General features: G+C 36.9%; 1 protein-coding gene across 7 annotated transcripts in view; it reads left to right on the top strand.

The window, feature by feature from the left end:
- Positions 1-892: 892 nt before the first annotated feature.
- Positions 893-20191, top strand: part of slc1a3a (solute carrier family 1 member 3a) — a 54086-nt gene continuing 34787 nt past the window's right edge. For 3 of the 7 annotated variants that reach the window (XR_012405755.1, XM_009301170.4, XM_073949825.1), the window contains exons 1-3: positions 893-983; positions 8745-8953; positions 11569-11706. Coding sequence is in view for 4 of the 7 variants with exons in the window: in XM_009301170.4 (XP_009299445.2) it covers positions 8773-8953; positions 11569-11706 (319 nt within the window). In the remaining 3 variants the exon portion in view is untranslated. 7 annotated transcript variants of the gene reach the window in all.

Raw genomic sequence — 20191 nt, 5'->3', positions numbered from 1 at the left:
AAACCAAGGTCCTGACTGTCTGTGGTCATTAAAAATCCCATGGCACTTCTCGTAAAAGAGCAGGGGTGTAACCCCGGTGTCCTGGCCAAAGTCCCTCTATCGGCCCTTACGATCATGGCCTCCCAATCATCCCCTTCCACCGAGTTGACTCTATCACTGTCTCTCCACTCCACCAATAGCTGGTGTGTAGTGAGCGCACTGTCGCCGTTGTCCTGTGGCAGCCGTCGCATCATCCAATTGGATGCTGCACACTGGTGGTGGTGTGGAGAGACCCCCCCTCATGATTGTGAAGCGCTTTGGGTGTATGGCCATACACAATTAATGCGCTATATAAATACACAGTACATTACATTACATAATGATTAATTTCTGTTTATTTGATGACTAGTCCAGTTTTGTCCAATTCCTAGATGTCTATAAGATTTTCATTGACAGCCCAAATTTAGCTTTGTTTTAGCCAAGCTGTCTACATTTCGATGTCTATTAGACATCTTTTAAAAACAAAAAATGCCTGCTTGGAGGTTTCCAACATTTTTCAAAATATCTTCTTAAGTGTTCAACAGAATAAATGAAACCCATAATGACCTGAAACCACTTGAGAGCGAGTAAATAGTATGTAGAACTTCCCCATTATATCTGCACAGCCGTTTAAAACCCCCACTGAATGTGAAAACAAACACATGCTTTTTTCCCTCCATCTCTTCATCTCGTGGTGGGTGGAGCCTCTCCCCAAGACCCACCCCCAGTTGAGCTGGCAGTTTCTCCTCCCCAAGCTGTGAAAGAGCTGCTGTCCTTCATTAAAGACCCGCCCCTTCTCATCTCTCTTCTGCTCTCTGATTGGCGTTCCCTCTCCCTCTCCTTCACACCCTCCACACACACACTCTTCCCTTCCAAACTCCTGCAGTTTCTTTCTAAGTACACACTTCTCTCTGCTCCCTCGGCGTGGAGGATCTTCCCTGAACCAAATCCTGTATTTTTCTGATGTGAGTACACTGTCTAGTGATCTTCTAAGTGTGTGTGTGTGTGTGTGTGTGGTTCTCAGAGCATGCGAGTCCAAGTGTGTGAGAGAGCAGCAGTAATGTTTGGTCTGGCTGTTTTCCTAGCACACGTGGAAAGATAACTGCGCTGCTAGATAACTATTGAGACGCAGACGCATCTGGCTGGGTTTCAGAGACCTGTGCTGACCTGCACTCTACTCACTTCTAACGAGCTCACTGGGTTATGTTGTTTGTTGTGAGACTGCAAATGGTGAAACAAGTTAAATGTGCTGCTGATTGGAGGAGCTTTTAGTTGACTTACATTACTAATCTGGACAAATGTGTATGGTTATGTACATTTTCAGTAAAACAAAATTCAGTACAATTCTGTCATATTTAAATTTATAAGTATTTAAAATTATAAGTAACTCATAAAGTTATGGTAACTAGCATTATATATATAATAGTAATAATAATAGTAAAGTAAAATAAGTACAAAATATTTCAATACAATTTAATATGGTAAAACAAGTTAAATGTGTTAATTGAAGGAAATTTTGGTTATTTCCTTGTCCTTCGGCTTAGTCCCTTTATTTATTAGAGGTCACCACAGGGGAATGAACCGCTAACTTATCCAGCATCTCTTTTACACAGTGGATGCCCTTCCAGCTGCAACCCTGTACTGGGAAACTGGGAAACACACATACACTACAGCCAATTTAGTTCATCCAATTCACCAATAGCTATGCCCACATGGAATCTGTGTGACCTATCATTCGTTTATTTGTGTAAACATGTGTAAATACAGTATATATTTGTTCAGTTTTTTTTAATAATGTCAGTTATATTATTGACTAATATGAAAATGTTTATATTATGTATTTACAATACAGTTTGTACAGTAGTATTTTTTGCCTTTTAGTAGATATATTATATGAGAGACTTGCTTTGTTTACCAAATAAGAGGATCTAATTGGATTTGCATTGTAAACATTAAAACTTAAAAAGGGTATTTTTTTATTTCATATATTAAGTTTTTAGTTACAATAATCCCAAAATCATTCCACATTAATATGCAGATTTTTTTTTACAAATTTCTGCGCGGACATAGCAAAAAAAAAAAAACGTCCACACATTCTGTCTGGTCCTACCTATAGCTCATGTCTTTGAACTGTGGGGGGGAACCGAAGCACCCGATGGAAACCCACACCAACATGGGGAGAACATGCAAACTCCACACAGAAATGCCAACTGACCTTCTTGCTGTGAGGCGACAGTGCTAACCACTGAGCCACCGTGCCTCCCAGCTTTTGGTTATGTAAATTTCATTTTAAGTAAGTAAAGTTAATTAGGAGAAAAAAGAAATTCAATGTACAAACAAAAAATAAAAACAAGATTATTTTATTTATCCCTGTAGTAGATTAGCTTGCTTTTAAGGAAAAAAATGATTCTGACTTAATTTTGACTTAATGTTTCTGAAAACAAAACAATATTCTTTCTATTCTGGAACATGCTTCTTTAGATATTTGGACTAGAAACAAGCCAAAAACTCTATAGATTTTTTTTTTTTCATCTTTGTTTCTATAATGCTTTTGCAATGTAGATTGTGTCAAAGCAGCTTAACATAGAAGATTACAGTAGACTGAAGCAGTGTCAGTTCAGTTTTCAGAGTTCATTTTAGTTCAGTTCAGTGTGGGTTAATTTTCACTGCTGAAAGTCCAAACACTAAAGAGCAAATCCCAAACCATGCAATCCAGTGGCGATGTAATAAACGTGTAATAAACTTTTAGATAAATTAAATACATTCAGTAAAATGTGTTGTGTGACCTCAAATTGTAAAACCAGCTAAATGTGTTGACTAAAAGGAGTCTTTGGACAAATAAGCATTACTAAACATGAAAAGAGTGTATGTTATGTAAAACTTAATTGTAAATAGTACAGTAAATGGGGCAGCACAGTGGCTCATTGGTTAGCACTGTCGCCTCACAGCAAGAACGTCGTTGGTTTGATTCCCGACTGGGTCAGTTGGCATTTCTGTGTGGACTTTGCATGTTCTCCAGGTGTTTGGATGTTTCACAGTACTGGGTTGCAGTTGGAAGGGCATCTGCTGTGTAAAACATATACTGGAATAGTTGGTGGTTCATTCCGGTGAGTAAACTAAAACTGAACAATTCACCGCTATGGGTGAATTGAATTATCTAAATTAGCCATAGTGAATGAGTGTGTGTGCGAATGTGAGAATGTATGGGTGTTTTCCAGTACTTGGTTGTGGCTGGAAGACCATTTGCTGTGTAAAACATGTGCTGCAATAGTTAGTGGTTCATTCTGCTGTGGCGACTCTTGATAAATAAGAGACTAAACCAAAGGAAAATTAAATAATGAATGATATGTTTTGTTTACAGTGTAGAAAGCACTGTTTTTTATTATTTTTTGAAATCTTTAATTAAATGTGATTATATTTTTCCATATTTTATTTTAAAAATAATTGATAAAGTCAGCGGCAATAGCCTAGTTAGTGCGTCGACATATAGCACCTGGGTGCTAGCAGCAATCTGAGTTCGATTCCCAGCACGGGGTCTTTTGCCGATCCTTTCCCTGTCTCTGCTCCCCACACTTTCCTATCTGTCAATCTCCACTGTCCTATCAATAAAGGTGAAAACCCCTAAAAAATAATTATATAAAAATAAATGTATTGATAAATGAGTAAAATCTAGTGGCTTTTGATATACTTGCGAAGTATGAAGGTTTAAAATGAAACGACACATTATAGGGTGTAAAAAAACATTTACAACTTGCAGTTTTTTATTGCTTGTTAACACCTTTTCATCTTTGAACCAAATATATTTTATAGATACTGAACCACAAGAAAATACTATTCAGGTTTTTTACTTAAGAAATGCTATCTGCTAAATTCTACTCGCTGTTTATCAGTTATTGATTCTGAAATGTAATAGCAATTACTTTTTTTTTCGAAAGTAATTTCAGTGTATTAATGAATTTCGAACTTTTAATCAACTCAGATTATATAAGAGTTAATTTTTTTATTTTAGGCAAGCATCACTATTATTTTTTGCTCATACTTTTGGTTAGAGATCTGAAGAAACCACAAACCCTAATGATTACAATATGCTCATAGCATGCAACTATTTTTTTTGCATGGCTGACACTTCAGATCTTGTGGTCTTTTCAGGAGAAGTGTGCTTTAAATATTTTTAATAACACATGGATCTATGAAGATGATGTCTGATTCTGTTAAAAACAACTGTTTTATTTGTCGTTGTTTGTTTCAAAAGAAATTTTGAGGGTCTATTTACAAAACAAGGATGTGCTAAAAATTTAAATGTAATTCCTTCATGTGTTTTAAACTAAATGTGTGTACAGATGACAGATTTTCACTTATGGATCTATGAAAATGAAGCCTGATTCTGTTAAAACAAATCAGTTTTATTTGAAGTGGGTTGTTTTAGAAGAAGTTTTGAGGGTCCATTTATAAAACTAGGATGCGCTAAAAATGTTAATGTTATTCCTTCATTTGTCTGAAACTAAATTATGACAACTTTCACACATAGATCTACGAAAATAGATGTGAAAAAGCTGTATTATTCATGCCGGGCCAGTAGATGTACGTCTGTAAAGAAACACTACATGCTCGCGCACTTATACTCCTTCAGGCCCTGTCCACATTAACATGAGTAGTTTCAAAACCACAGTTTTTTTCTATGCGGTTTCATCATTTGTCCAAACGAAAATTAATTATCAGGTGACAGAAACCAAAACTCTGGTCAGGGTGAATAATTTCTAAAACTCTGGGTACAGTGTGGTCGTGTGGACACTACAAATGAATGTTCACGTCATGACACCAGAGTGTACTCTATTTTCTCCTTTTTGATTTGCCAACATGGCTGGGTTCACACCAAATTCAAACCTGTGATTAAGCCGAATTTTGCACATTTGTGACAAACACGTCACGTATTTCGTGTCATTCTGTTCTCATACTTGCACTGACTTGTATGCAGTGAACTTGCACATATACTTAATTCCACGTTTGTTGTAAACTCAGCTTAAAACTGTCATTATCGCCCCCTCTTGGTTGGGCATGCTGTTAAAGTCTGCATGAACCAGAAGCTGTGACTGTTTTTATTTTTTCGTAGTGTGACGCCGTTCTTAGAGAAACAGAATATTCAATGAGAAATCATTGGGCGTGGCTTGTTTTTCTACTGCGACCTGATTGATTGTAGTAAAGTTGGCATTTCATTCAGAAAGATCTAGAAAAGGGTTTGGGGAGAGTTATTACAACCTAACTCCTCACCATTTCTGTTTGCTGTCAAAACAGCTGGAGGGGCGTGGCTAATTATGTTAGCTATGCCCAATTTCTGACGTAATCTGGAAATTTGACTGAAAACAAACAGAAAGTGCATTTACAGATTTCAATTAAAGATTATAGGGGCAAACTATTATTTTTCTTAATGACATGCACAGATGAATTGTTCGCCACAAAACTAGCAATGCGAGCTAATAAACTCAATATGGTTAGTTTTGATTTTATGTGTACTATAACATGCATTACGGTGTGTTTTCGTTTTCTTGTGGACAAAGATTTTTTTTATATACAGTTGTATAGTTTTTTGAAATGTGAAAACATTTCGATTTAGTTTTTATATATAGCTTCGGAGGGCGTCACGGTGGCGCAGTGAGTAGCACGATCACCTCACAGCAAAAAGGTCACTGGTTTAAGCCTTGGCTGGGTCAGTTGGCATTTCTGTGTGGAATTTGCATGTACTCCTTGTGTTAGCGTGGGTTTCCTCCGGGTGCTCTGGTTTATCCCACAAGTCCAAAGACATGCGGTACAGGTGAATTGGGTAGGCTAAATTCGCCATAGTGTATGTGTGTGAGTAAAAGGGTATGGGTGTTTCCCAGTGATGGGTTGCAGCTGAAAGGGCATCCACTGCGTAAAACATATGCTGGATAAGTTGGCGGTTCATTCCGCTGTGGCGACCACAGATTAATAAAGGGACTAAGCCGAAAAGTAAATGAATGAATGTAGTTTCAGTTTTTGTAATTGTAGTTTAACAGAGTCAACAGAACATTTCCAGTGTCCACCAAAGCAGCGTTTTTTGCAAAGCTTACATCAACTCTTGTGCAAACCTCTTATCATTTATTTAATGTTAATGATTATTTTATTACAATTCATTTTTCTGTGACTTTTGTTAGTCTTATTTCGTTTTAGTTTTTCAGTAGTTGAGGTTTTTTAATTATTTAAGTTAATTAAGCAAATTTTTGACGAATAGTTTTGGTCTTAGTTTCAATTTACAAAAATAACCTTTATGTGAACGCTTCTTGGTTTTTCAGGTTTATTTCGACATATGACTTGCCTTTCCTATGTAATTAATTTTAAATACGAGCAGCTTCTATCAATGAAGATTGCCAAATTATTGGCCAAGACTTATGTTCATTGCTTCTGATATGCAACCATATAGTGACGCAAACACACTTGCACAAAACAAAACTGATTTTTGACCAATAGTTTTAGTTTTCATTTGCTAAACAAACCTTGTGTGATCACACCTTGGTTTTTCAGGTTTATTTCAACATATGACTTGTCTTATCTTAATAATTATTTGCAAAATTTACTAGCAACTTCGGTCCCACTTTATATTAAGTGGCCTTAACTAATATGTACTTATACAGGAATTAAGAGTACTTATTGTGTAAATACATGTATTTACTGTGCACCTATGCTTGATTAAATACATGTATGTAATTACATCTGTAACTAACTTTTGTAACTACATTTGTAAATACAATGTTGACCATCCCTTACACCTTAACCCACCCTTAAACCTACCCATGCCACCAAACCTGTCCATAACCCAACCTCTATCCCAACTCAAAAGCACCACAAGTGTTCTCAAATACATTATAAACACAGTAAGTACATTGTATTTATTTTTTGAAGTAAGTACATAGTAGTTAAGGACACTTAATATAAAGTGGGACCGCAACTTCTATAGTTTTATAGAATTGTGAAATTGGCCAAGACAAATTTTTATTTCTTCTGATATGCAACCATATAGTGGCGCAAACACAGTTGCACAATCCCTCACAACATTTCACACTGAAAAAAAATGACTCATTGGATTTACTAATGTTTTTTTAAGGTAAGTGGTTGGAACCATTTTATATGGGCTGGATTTAAACAAACAACTTGAATTGAGTTATGGTCAACTTCAGCCCATATCAATTGTTTGCAACCAATTACCTTGAAATTGAAAAATTGTGTAAGTGAAGTTTATTTATAAACAAATTTCGAGAGGATCACGTGATTATGATTTATCACGGCTGATCTCGCATTTACTAATCACGATCTCCAGGGCCGGAGTGGGACTCCTTTTTAGCTCTGAAGTTTCAAGCCTTAGAGCGGCCCACCTCAGTCGACGACTGACAATATTAAAATAACGTCATTTCCAATTCAGTTTCAAATGACAATAACACGTCTTTTTCAAGGACACAGCTGCTTTAGAACTTCAAATGTTTTTCATAAATATGAGAATATTAATTCTTTATAGATATCCAGTCCTTTGTAACAGTCGTCACACACACAAAAAAATATGTATTCCTACATAAATAACCCAAACAGTATTTTATGTCTTAACACTGAAAAAAAAACATATTTTACTCTGGTGAGGTGCAAACTCGGGTCGGCTGCGTTAATGCATAACGTGCTAGCCACTAGACTACGATAGCTACGACTTGATATCTACTCTTATTTTACCCTACTCTTTTTCTCCATATTTTAGATTTCTGATCAAGTTATGTTAAGATTAAAAGTTAAGATTTATTAATGTAGTAAATCATCTGATTTTCATTAAGCAGGTGTAATATTTATTAATATTAATTAATATTCACTAAGGTGCCGCTGTTTGGGGTGGAATGGGGTGCAGCCCGCAGGTTAATGATGATCATTTTGCTCACGGGGCCGCGAGAAAATAAATAAAAAGAGCAGAGCTGCGGCAAAATAATGAATAAAAAGAGTGAGGGTATGGTCAAATAAACAAATAAATTAAAAAAGTACAACTGCTGAGAGTGCAAGCAGCTAGGGACACCGGCCCTCGCGGCCAAAAAATGGACCGGCCCACTGGGAATTCTCCCGGTTCTCCCGATAAGCCAATCCGGGCCTGACAATCTCCCAATCATATGATTTCCCATTTGCTATAAATAAGCATAGTTTCAGTCCATAGTTATCTTCCTATGGAAGGCCCCCCCCCCTCCTCCTCCTCCTTTTCTTAGATTAGGCAGCACAGTGGCCCAGTGATTAGCACTGTTGCCCCACAGCAAGAACACTGCCAGCTCTGGTCCTCGCCCGGCTGGGAGTTTCTGTGCGGAGTTTGTTTATTCTTCCTGTGTCCAGGTGGGTTTCCCCTAGGTCCTCCCGTTTCTTCCCACCATCCAAATATATACATAATTAAGCAATCCAGGCACTAGTTTACTCCCTTTCTCCTCAAATGTTTCCTTAGCTATCGCAGCCGGGTAGTTTGAGATCTACCTAAGCTTAAGCTCCCCTCTCGCTCTGCGATCGGGAGGGAGCCCTGGGCTCGCGGATCCCTTGAGCTCAGGGCTCTCTCCCGGGACAGCATGCCAAACAAACATCAGCTAAGTGTGAACTCTCGAAATCCAATGAGTCATTTTCTTTTGTAGTGCAGTGTTTGATGATTCATTGACTTGTATTGCTGGTTGTTGCGTTACAGACCCGTGTGTTGCTGTGTGCAGTGTCGGCGGTGTGGCGTCTCCTCCAGACATGACTCAGAGTAACGGAGAGACGCGTCTGCAGCGCAGCAGAGTCCAGCAGCTGCGGGATGGCCTGACCGAGCGCTCGCTGAGGGCCAAAAACACTGTCCAGAACATCTCCAGCAATGACGTCAAGGGCTTCTTCATGAGGAACGCTTTCGTCATCCTCACCGTCGCTGCCGTCATCGTGGGTGAGATTATGCTTTTTTAATCAATATTTTATGGAAATTATGATACACACATACATACATACATATACAGTTGAAGTCAGAATTATTAGCCCTCCTGAAAAATCTTTCCATAATTTAGAGCTGCACAATTAATCGTAAAAAAATTGCGATCTCGATTCGACCCCCTAGACGATCTTAATCCAGCATTTTGTACGCAACCCATCTCTGGGAAACATCCACACACGTTCACACACACACACACACACACACACACACACTCACACACTACGGACAATTTAACCTACCCAATTCGCCTGTACCGCATGTCTTTGGACTGTGGGGGAAACCGGAGCACCCGGAGGAAACCCACGCGAAGGCAGGGAGAACATGCAAACTCCACACAGAAACGTTGTGCTTTTCATAATTATAAAATATATAAAAATATATAAAATATATATAATAAAATAATGTTATTCCTTACTATACCTTTATTAGCTACTAATAACTTTAACTAATTATCTAGTAACTAATAACTTTTAACAGTTATTCTGGGTTAAAGTATTATATTTCAATAAAATAAAATAAAAAATAGGGAACTCCAGTAAATAAAGGAGTTATAATTAAAATTGAATGAAATAAACTAAACGCATTCGACTTAAAAGCCTTCCTCAGCGGACAAAAATACATCCAGACATTTCCAAAGGCTTTAAATATACATCTCCATCTTAGAAAATCTAATTACAGATTAGAAACAGCTGAAAAACCAGACGCTCCCCAATCCATCAGCACGAACCAACTACACAAGTGCTGATCAATCAATGGGCTATATGCACAGCTTGGGCTCTATTTTGACGGTCCATGCGCAGAGAGCAAAACGCAGGGCGCAAACGCTTTCAGGGCGTGTCAGAACGCATTTTTGCTCATTTACGGACGGGAAAATTCGCTTTGCGCCATGGCGCATGGTCTAAAAGGGTTGAGTTTATTTTCTTAATGAGTTATAGGTGTGTTTTTAGAATAAACCAATTAGAGTCTCATCTCCCATTCCCTTTAAGAGCCAGCTGCATCACGCCAAGAGCGCATTCGCTATTTACAGGACGCAAAGTAAGTCTAAGTGGAAAAACTGAGCATTTCACAAGCAAACAGTTAACAGTTTTTTAACAGAAAACTGTTAAACAGAGCATCTACTGCGTGAGAATGAGAGATAATGGATCTACTTTCACTTTCGCTCTTGGATACGGAAACCTTTACGCACAGACATCAATTAGTCTATAAATAATAAATTGTGTTTGTTAAGCGCAAATATTCGTTTCAAAACTATTTTTTAAATTCAGTTCTAATTTCCAGCAAACGAATAAATGAACAATAATGACCAAGTGTGGTCAAAATACTGAGTTATTTCCAAATACACCTGCCCTGCCCCATATGGTCTTAGATTTGCCCACCTGTCAAAGGTGGGCAAATCTAAGCTTGTTTTTAATAAAACAAATATAAATATGGATATAATAAATAACACTGCAAATAATATGTCATTATACAAAAGCAAATTGTTATGAATGAACTGAAAAAGCCTCCCGAGATGAAGAAGACATTGATTTATGTAGGCTAGAAAATAATATGTTGTGTAATATTTTAATCCTTTATATTTATATTCTATATCTATTCTTATTATATCCTATATATATCCTTAATATTTACATTTTTTCATATGTAAAGATATTTGCCTATTGCTCTCTTGTGTGTATTAAGCAGTGTGTAAGCGAGGCGCAACTCTGTGCCGGAGTTTAGACCGGGTTAGTTTTGGTCTAATGAAAAATCTATTATAGTTTCTCAAAATAGCGACGCGCCAGCGGTCCGCCTCAGAACGCCTTCCTTTTTAGACCAGAACGCCTATGGGCGCACATATGAGCGCTAATGCATTTGCTATTTAAACAGCGTAGCGCAACACCTCAAAATGACTCTTGCGCCAAGCTGAAACTACCAAAAGACTACTGCGCCACGTCTTGCGCCACACTGCGCCGGGTGTATGATAGGGCCCCTAGTGTTGTTCAGCCAATGATAAACTTCCGGGGAAAGGCTAATGTGACTATTTTCAATAACATAAGGTTCCTTTTACATAATGTTGTAATGTAATTCAAATACAATTAGTTAAATAGACTTAAGCATTTATTTAGTTGTTCAAGCGTAAAATAGGATGAAAAACAACACAACAAAAGCACCATCGGTAGCAGCTGGCAAGCGCAGAAACTCCACTGAAAATACTGGAAAATAAATAAAAATTAAAAGAAATTTGCATATTTTAAAGACAAAGCGTGAAGAAGATGTCATTTAAAGCCATGCTACTTGTTCAGTCTGAGACCCACTTTATAATGTATGTCAATCAGGCAGTGAAGATTAATGATGTTTTTAAAAATCTGATCCTAAATGGGGCAATTTTGTAATGGTGTTCACCGGAAACAGAAGGCTGGTTTATTAAAAATAAAAAGTCCCCTATATACCCCATTGTGTTCCCAACACAATTTAGAGTTTGAGTTTAATTTGAGCTTTGTTTTTTTAAAGGATAGGTTTCTTTTAATTCTATGATATGATGTTGCAATACCTGTTAAACAGTTAAAGACATCCTTGTTTTCCTCCTGCAGGAATAATCCTGGGATTCGGACTGCGGCCGTATAAGATGTCGTATCGGGAGGTGAAGTACTTCTCTTTCCCCGGAGAGCTGCTGATGCGGATGCTGCAGATGCTGGTGCTCCCCCTGCTGGTGTCCAGTTTAATCACAGGTATGAGCCTCTGTGGCGCCACCAGACACCAGTCTGACACAAACACACTCTGCTGACGGGACGGGCCATCCTCACAGAGCGATGACTGACTGATTTGTTATGGCTTTGCCCTTTGTTATGTCCCTCGGGCAGCTGAAGCTACTCAGTCTGCTTGTGAAGTTGAGCATGTGTTTGTGAATCCACTTTTCTATAGTCATTACTGTAGTTTAGAGCAGGGGTTCTCAACTGGTTTGGCCATGGGACCCACATTTTTACATGGTCATCAACCAGCGACCCAAATTTTAAGGATCTAGAATATAATTTTAGGAATTATAATATATTTGTATTTATTTGTTAACATACACAAGTAGTGACAGATAAATCATAAAAAAATCACCAAGACTTACAAATAAACAGTATATTATTGCTGTCATTTAACAAAATGTCTCAAATTATAGAAATTTTACAAAGTAAAAATGACAAATGTTTGGTTTCTAAATGTGCTCTTGTGAGAGCACATCACTACATATGACACACTGAGGTTAAGCCTTTTTTTGTCATCAGTATATGTAAATCCATACTTTACATATTTGGGGTCGTACTTGCACTTCGACATATTTGTTTCTGTTACTAAATGAAATGTTACATTTTATACGGTACACTTGTCGCTCATGCATTTCAAAATAAAAGTCTGGTATTAGCAAAATAAGTTAAAAATTAAATGTTTGTAGTTGTTTTTTTACCACATACTCTGCGACCCACTGAAAATTTTCCTGCGACCCGACCGACCAGTTGAGAAACACTGGTTTAGAGTATTTATGTCTTGTTTTCTGTTATGGTTTTTAACCCTTATGTAGTGTTGGGGATGTTTTCATGAAATCTGGGGTGATTTTGTGTCTTAATTTGGATATAACTTTCTCTGTGTTTTTCAGCTAGCAGAATGATTTTTGGTGACAAATCTTATTTTGACAAATATTTTGGGAAAATGCTTTGGATTTGTTTTTTCTTTAACTCAACGATACACTTTGGAAATGTACTATCCCTTTTGTCATGTTAAAGATGAAAACATCCACTGAATTAAACTGCTGTAAAAATGCATCAGATAAATATTGTTAACATGTTTTTTTTTGCAAAAATCTGCTATTCAGCCTCAGTCCTGATATAAACTACTAAATTGCTTAGAAAATTACAGGATTTAACTTTTTAATTGTCAAATTTATAATTGATGACACTAATTCAGTGAAAAAACACACACAAAATGACGTATTTTCAATGTAAAAAGTAGATCTGGACTAGATTTATTTGGACTAGGTCTTGGACATGTAAAACAACACTGCCTTTGATGCGTTGTTTTTGATTGGTTTTCATTTTTTTCTCCTTAATTTACTGTTGGCGGCTGTTTTTGCCTCATTGACTGCCATTATAACTACATTTTTTAAGGCAGGCTCATTCTGGAAACGTAGCCCCGCGGACGTTTCTGAAGACTGCGAAATACGTCCCGGGAGGTACGTATTTGTGCAGTTTTTGTTTCCACGAATCCGCGAGAGGCCGCTGTGCGCACCTCGCGAGCGTGCGCCATTTGCGTCTGCGCTGTACTCGCATAAAAAGCCGTCGGAGTGATTGACTGAATGACTGAACGATTGACTGAGCGGCCTCCTAATCGGCCGACTCAGCCACCCTCCTCCTCCTCCTTCCCTAAACCCAAGCGATGATTTACAAAAGCCGCCCAGAAAAAAGAAAAGCCCTTGTCGAATTTTGACCTTGTTTTCAGATTTTACTGCATTCTTGCCCCGTTATGAACTGGACTGATTTCTGTTTTTTTGTCTTACCTGATTTCTGGGATGGCTCTTTCCCGGACTCAAACCCGGTCGTCGTCGCAGCCGGCTTCTCCCCCGGACCTCCGCTCCACCGATGTAACACAAAGAGCTAACCGGACAAACTGGTTGCGGCGGGAAAGCCCTCCACATGGAGGAAGTGAGCCGTCAGCCGGCGAGCGCGAAGATAAGCGGTGTCACACCGCCCGTATCGTTTGCTTGAAAAAACAACCCGGGCTCATTGTGGAAACGTAGCCCCGCGGACGTTTCTGCGGACCTCGATTTACATCCCGGGAGGTACGTATTCGAGTGTTTTTTTGTTTTCGCGGATCCGCGAGAGGCCGCTGTGCGCGCTTTTTCGCGTCTCGGGCGTTCGCGCCCGCGCCGTTCTTGTGCGAATAGCCGCCGGATCGAAAAAAAAAAAAAAGCAAAAGTCTCCGTCTTCGATTTCGACCGCGTTTTCAGATCCCGCCGCGTTCTCGCCCTTATTTTCCGGATTCCGTTTTTCGTCTTACATGATTTCCGGAACCCGCCGTTCCCCGGACTCGATCCCGGTCGTCGTCCACCGCGGCCGGCTCCGGCTCCTCCTCCTCCTCCGGGGCCTCCGCTCCGCCGACGCAACGCTGTGAGCTAGGCGGACAAACTGATTGCGTCGGGAAAGCCCTCCACTCGGAGGCGAGCCGTCGGCCGGCGAGCGCGAAGAGGAGGGGCGGAGCGGCGCCACACCGCCCCGCGGCGTTCGTTAGAAAAAAACCAAACGCGGCCTTTACGTACCTCCGGCCACGTAAATCGCGGTCTCCAGAAACGTCCGCGGGGCTACGTTTCCAGAATGAGCTTGGGTTGTGAAAAAACTAAATGCAGCCATAGGTACCTCCGGCCACAAAAATCGCGTCCTCCAAAAACGTCTGCGTGGGCTACATTTTCAGAATGAACTTGGGTTGACATTTTTTTATTATCCATGACACTATATACTTATGCATTTCTGATTGTTGGTGGTTTTCCTTGTTGGGAAGAGGTCAAATTTGTAATGTTCACTGTTGATAAGTTGGCACCATTAACCCTTTAGATAGGCCTGTGCAAAAACAGCTTAGTTTCTGGATTTTATATAGAGTATAACAGCGAATTAAATTGTATATGTGTGTCTGTAAGTCTGTGAGAGTGTCTACGCACCTACCTTGATGTGTCTAACAAAATCAACATATGCATCTCAGCTCTCAGAACAACATGGAGTAGACAAAAACAAAGACTGTGTATTTATGCATCATCAAATGTGCTTATAATGGAAGTCAGTGGAGCAAAAACAGCCACCTACAGTACATTAGGGAGAATGAAAATCTAACAATGCATCAAAGCCAGTGTTGTCACTAATCTTTCACATGTCCAAGACTGTAATAAAAGGTTTAAAAAAAATCCTGTCTACACCTACCTTTTATATTGAAAATACGTCATTTTGTGTGTGTTTTTCACCAAATAAGTGACATCATTTGTTTACTTGGCAATCAAAGAGTTAAAATCTTCTAAATTTTAAAAACATGTAGTAGTTTTGATCAGGATTGAAGTTGATTACCAGATTTATGCAAAAAAAAAAAAAAAATGAAAAACTAAATTTATCTGATGCATTTTACAGCAGTTCAATTCAGTGGATGTTTTCATCCTGAACATAACAAAAGGGTAGTTTAATTTAAACATAGCAGAAGGGTTAAATCAGTATACATTTAGTTTGCTTACATTTAGTTATTTTACATCAAAAATGACTTTGGTTCTTTTTCAGAACAGCTACAAATGGAGATATTTTGATACTTTTTCTAGTAGAAGTACATTCAAGCAAAACTCTTCAAAACATTTATAAAGATGTTACAAAACATAATTGATATTTATTCATAAATCAGACAGTTCCTTCTAACATCTTCAGTAAATATCTGATTGATTTCTATGATCAACAGATTTGATTCAAGCTTTTATTCATGTATTTTTGGGTTTATGTGTAAAGAAATAAAGCATATCTGTTAATGGGGTAAGAAACCATCTTGATTTCTCTTTGGATTGTTTCTTTTGCTTTATCATTTTTTTTTATATTTTAATTGTTATATATATATTAATTGTTATATATTTTTCATATATATTAATAATATATACATATATATATATAATATTCCACATATACACAGTATATACTTATAACTATATACTGTATATACTATAAACAATAATTACTTTAATAATAAAAATATACTTTGTTACTTTTTTGAAGGGGAGGGAGGTTGTTCATAGGAGAAAATGTATCAAAAAAAAGAGAAAAAGACTTGTCAAATCCTTGTATGTAATAATTCACCTTGTTTTTCTTTCAATAAAAAAATAATAAAAGCATACTAATAATCGATTAAACCAATACGTCTACCTATAAGCCTACTTATATTGTAATATATATATATATTTATTTATTTATTTATTTATTTATTTATTTATTCATACACACACACAAGCAGTTGAGGTCTGAATGATTAGCCCCCTTTGATTTTTTTTTCTTTTTTTAAATATTTCCTAAATTATGTTTAACAGAGCAAGGGAATTTTCACAGTATGTCTGATAATATTTTTTCTTCTAGAGAAAATCTTATTTGTTTTATATTGGCTAGAATAAAAGCAGTTATTAATTTTTTAAGAACATTTGAAGGTCAAAATTATTATCCCCTTTAAGCTATTTTTTTTTCGATAGTCTACAGAACAAACCATCATTATACAATAACTTACCTAATTACCCTAACCTGCCTAGTTTACCAAATAAACCTATTTAAGCCTTTAAATGTCACGTTAAGCTGTATAGAAGTGTCTTGAAAATATATATAAGTTATTAAAACTATTATGTTTAGAAATGTGCTGGAAAAGTCAGAATTATTCGCCCCCTTTTTTTTTTTCCCCTAAATTTCTGTTCAATGGAGACAATACTTTTTTTTTTAAGCACATTTAGTATCGTAAGTGGCTGTTCTTTTCAATTGAATTGAATCTTGATCCTTAAAAGTGAAGATATTTGCACTGGAAAGCAAGTCAGAAATGCTGAAATGGTCTGTTCTGTTCACAAATAAAGGCAAATCCTGAGGAAGCGTAACATATGTTCTCTGAGGGCTTCGGCCGGTCACACAAGTGGGGGCAGGTGTGTGTGTGTGTGTGTGTGTGTGTGTGTGTGTGTGTGTGTGTGTGTGTGTGTGTGTGTGTGTGTGTGTGTGTGTGTGTGTGTGTGTGTGTGTGTGTGTGTAAGGTCACTGCTTTGATGGTCTTTTTCCAAACAGACAAGAAGTCAGAGGTCAAAGTGACCACACAGAGAAAGGAACAAGTGTTTCTTTCAGTCACCTCTCTCTCTCTCTCTCTCTCTCTCTCTCACACACTCACACACACACACACACACACACACACTCTCTAATTCTGCATGTATAAATAGCATTTGTCATCTTCTAAATAAAGCCACAAATAGTTTCTGAGACAGATTGATGGTTGCCGTGCAGATTTATAGATCGTCTATGAAACAAACACAGCTGATAAACAATGATCAAGGCAATACTTTTAGCTTTTGTTCGTTTTTCAAAGTTTAAAAGCTGCTTTTATGACGCTAGCTGTGTTTCCATCCAAAGATACGAAGTAAATTTAGGCGCAAGACTGGAATTTCACATTAAAAAACGTGTGAATAAAGCAGCGTTTCCATCCTAAGAGTCAAAGAGAGCAAAATCACCACTTCCTGATTAACCGGCGCCAAATATCAACAGTAAAAACTGAATTTGCTATGGTAGAAGAAGCTGCGTGAGTCTTTTCTGTATTTAATAATTGACTTGCGCAGTAATTAATAATGCAATAACACTATTACTGAAATGATTAAGGCATTTTAGAATGACCAAAACAACATTTCAGATGTTTAACAGTGCACAGCCTGCTGATTTGTCCATTCACACAAATTTTTATCATCACATGATCTCTTATAACAAAATCACATGACCTTTTTTTAATGAGCATAATGGAGCGTGTTAGGTAAAAGGGTTTCTATCATAGTTTATGCACATATTGTCTTATTTTTGTTGAATAAAAAGTTTTTTCTACTCACTTATGCGCATATGTTTTTATATGCACATTTTCAAAATCGATGCACATCTTGCCGTTTCCATCAACCGCTCGTTTATGTGCATATCTAAAATGCATATCCAGCTACTGAGTCCATTCATGAGACAGTTCACCTACATATTTTAGTATTATTTACATAGTCTATAAGGGATGGCTCAGTGGCCACCTCTGAAATCTGAAGAAAAATGAATGAGTTTAGTCTATAATATGTATATTTTATATAGTCTTATTTTAGTATCATCAAGTAACTTTTGTAGTTTTTATTTAACAATTGTACATTTAAATATATATATACAGTTGAATTCAGAATTATTAGCCCCCTAAATTATTTATTGACTATGTATTATTTATTTTTCCCCCCAATTTCTGTATACAGAGAGAAACTGTTTTAAACACATTTCTAAACATGATAGTTTTAATAACTCTTTTCTAACTGATTTATTTTATCTTTGTCATGATCACAATAAATATTATTTGACTAGATATTTTTCAAGACACTTCTATACAGCTTAAAGTGACATTAAAAGTCTTAATTGGGGTAATTAGGTTAACTAGGCAGGTTAGGGTAATTAGGCAAGTTATTATATAATGATGGTTTGTTCTGTAGACTATCGAAAAAAAAAAAAAAGCTTAAAGGGGCTAATAAATTGACGTTAAATTAATTCTGACTTCACCTGCTGAGTTTCCGTCATGTGTATTAGATCTGGCTTTTTAAAGATATGTTTATATTAATGTGAAGAAATAATTATTATCCCTACTATGAAATGTTTATTCTTTTTATTAATGTATCAGATATCTTGCAAGTTCTGTTTAACAGAGACACATTTTTAAACATAATAGTTTTAATAACTCATTTCTAATAGCTATTTTTTGTCTTTGTCATGACGACATTACTGATTATTTTTAAAAGTTATTTTAAAAGATACTAGTATTTAGCTTAAAGTACTATTACAGTTTTTCTAGTTTGCTTTGACCTGGTTAAAGAAACAAGGTTCCTCTTCATTTTCATTATCACTATCCCAGCAGAGCAGAGGACCGGTCTTGCAAATGTGTAAACCCTTTCTCATTGGGTAGACACATTTTCCCCACCATTTTTCCAAACAGTTAACACAGATGTCATTCAAGCAGTCCAAACTCCATTGTTTTAGTTTTGGTAACCAAACAGAATCCATCTATTCCTAACTATTAAAAACTACCAACATCAGTATGAAATCACTGAAGCACCGGTTTGACACTCCTTCACACAAATCTTCAATTAGCTATCATTCTGCAAACCTTATATAAACGGTGAAAGCATTGATGGAGGAGGTCAATATGGCCTATACTCTCAATAGTTTTGACTGTATATTAGTTTACATGTGTTTTCTCTAATATTTACAGTATTTTATTATTTTATTTCTTTGCAAAAAGGCAAATTTGACAGCCCAAGTAGAGACAACAAATGCCATTGGCTATAAGCTACAATGGCAAGCAATGGTGGTGCATTTTGAGTTCTGTATTTTGTATTTTGTTGTGCATTGTGTAATGATTAATTGAAAGAGCTCATATACTTGTTTGCAAGTTGTGTTGTTTGAAGGTAAAACTAGCTTTTGTTGCATATGTTAAATGTTTTGACATGATATGTGCCTTTTGCAAGCAAAATGTGTCATTTTGACCATGAGTGCCGCTGTTTAGGCCTGTGTGTTTACTGTTTTGAAAAGGTGGAGTTTCAGTTGACAACTGCATCAAAGCAATCAAGAAAAACTGTAATTAGGTTTTGTTATTAAATAACAGTGATTTGTTTTGTTGCCAATTGAAGACTATAATACTTTTTTTAAGTGATTAATAATTGAAAAAAATATTATACACCTTAATTTATTTATTTTTATAACAAAAATATATAAATATATATTCCAGCCAAATTAGAAGAAATAGTAAATATGAGGTGACGCAGTGGCGCAGTATGTAGTGCTGTCGCCTCACAGCAAGAAGGTTGCTGGTTCGAGTCTTGGTTGGCACAGTTGGCACTGGAGTTTGCATGTTCTCCCTGCGTTCATGTGATATTCCTCCAGGTGCTCTGGTTTCCCCCACAGTCCAAAAACATGCGGTTCAGGTGAATTGGGTAGGCTAAATTGTCCGGTGTGTGTGTGTGAATGTGTGTGTGGATGTTTCCCAGAGATGGGTTGCAGCTGGTGGTTTGTTCCACTGTGGCGACCCCAGATTAATAAAGGGACTAAGCCAAAAAGAAAATTATTAAATAAATAAAATATGAGTAAACGCTGTTAGAATTGTCTTTCTCTGTTAAACATCACTAGGAATTTTTTTTAAAAATTAAACGTTTAATCAATTACAATTTTAGGTTTAAAATTTTACAGGGAGCTAATCATTTGCTTTTAATTGTAGTTCCTTTGCTTAAGGTATAATTATTTTACAGTTTTCTCAGTGGCTTTAGTGCATTTCTCATTTACATTTACATTTGCACAACAGTTAATGCATTTCTCAAAACAATTAGTACAAACCGCAAAACCTAGTTGCTTTGCTCAAAATGGATAGGTTATTCCTCAAAAGCAAGTATTGATGTCAATGAAAGTATCAGTGTCCTCAAGA

The sequence above is a fragment of the Danio rerio genome, chromosome 5 (assembly GCF_049306965.1).
Source record: "Danio rerio strain Tuebingen ecotype United States chromosome 5, GRCz12tu, whole genome shotgun sequence".
NCBI classification, from domain to species: Eukaryota; Metazoa; Chordata; class Actinopteri; order Cypriniformes; family Danionidae; genus Danio; species Danio rerio.
This window is presented reverse-complemented; position numbering and strand designations above follow the sequence as displayed.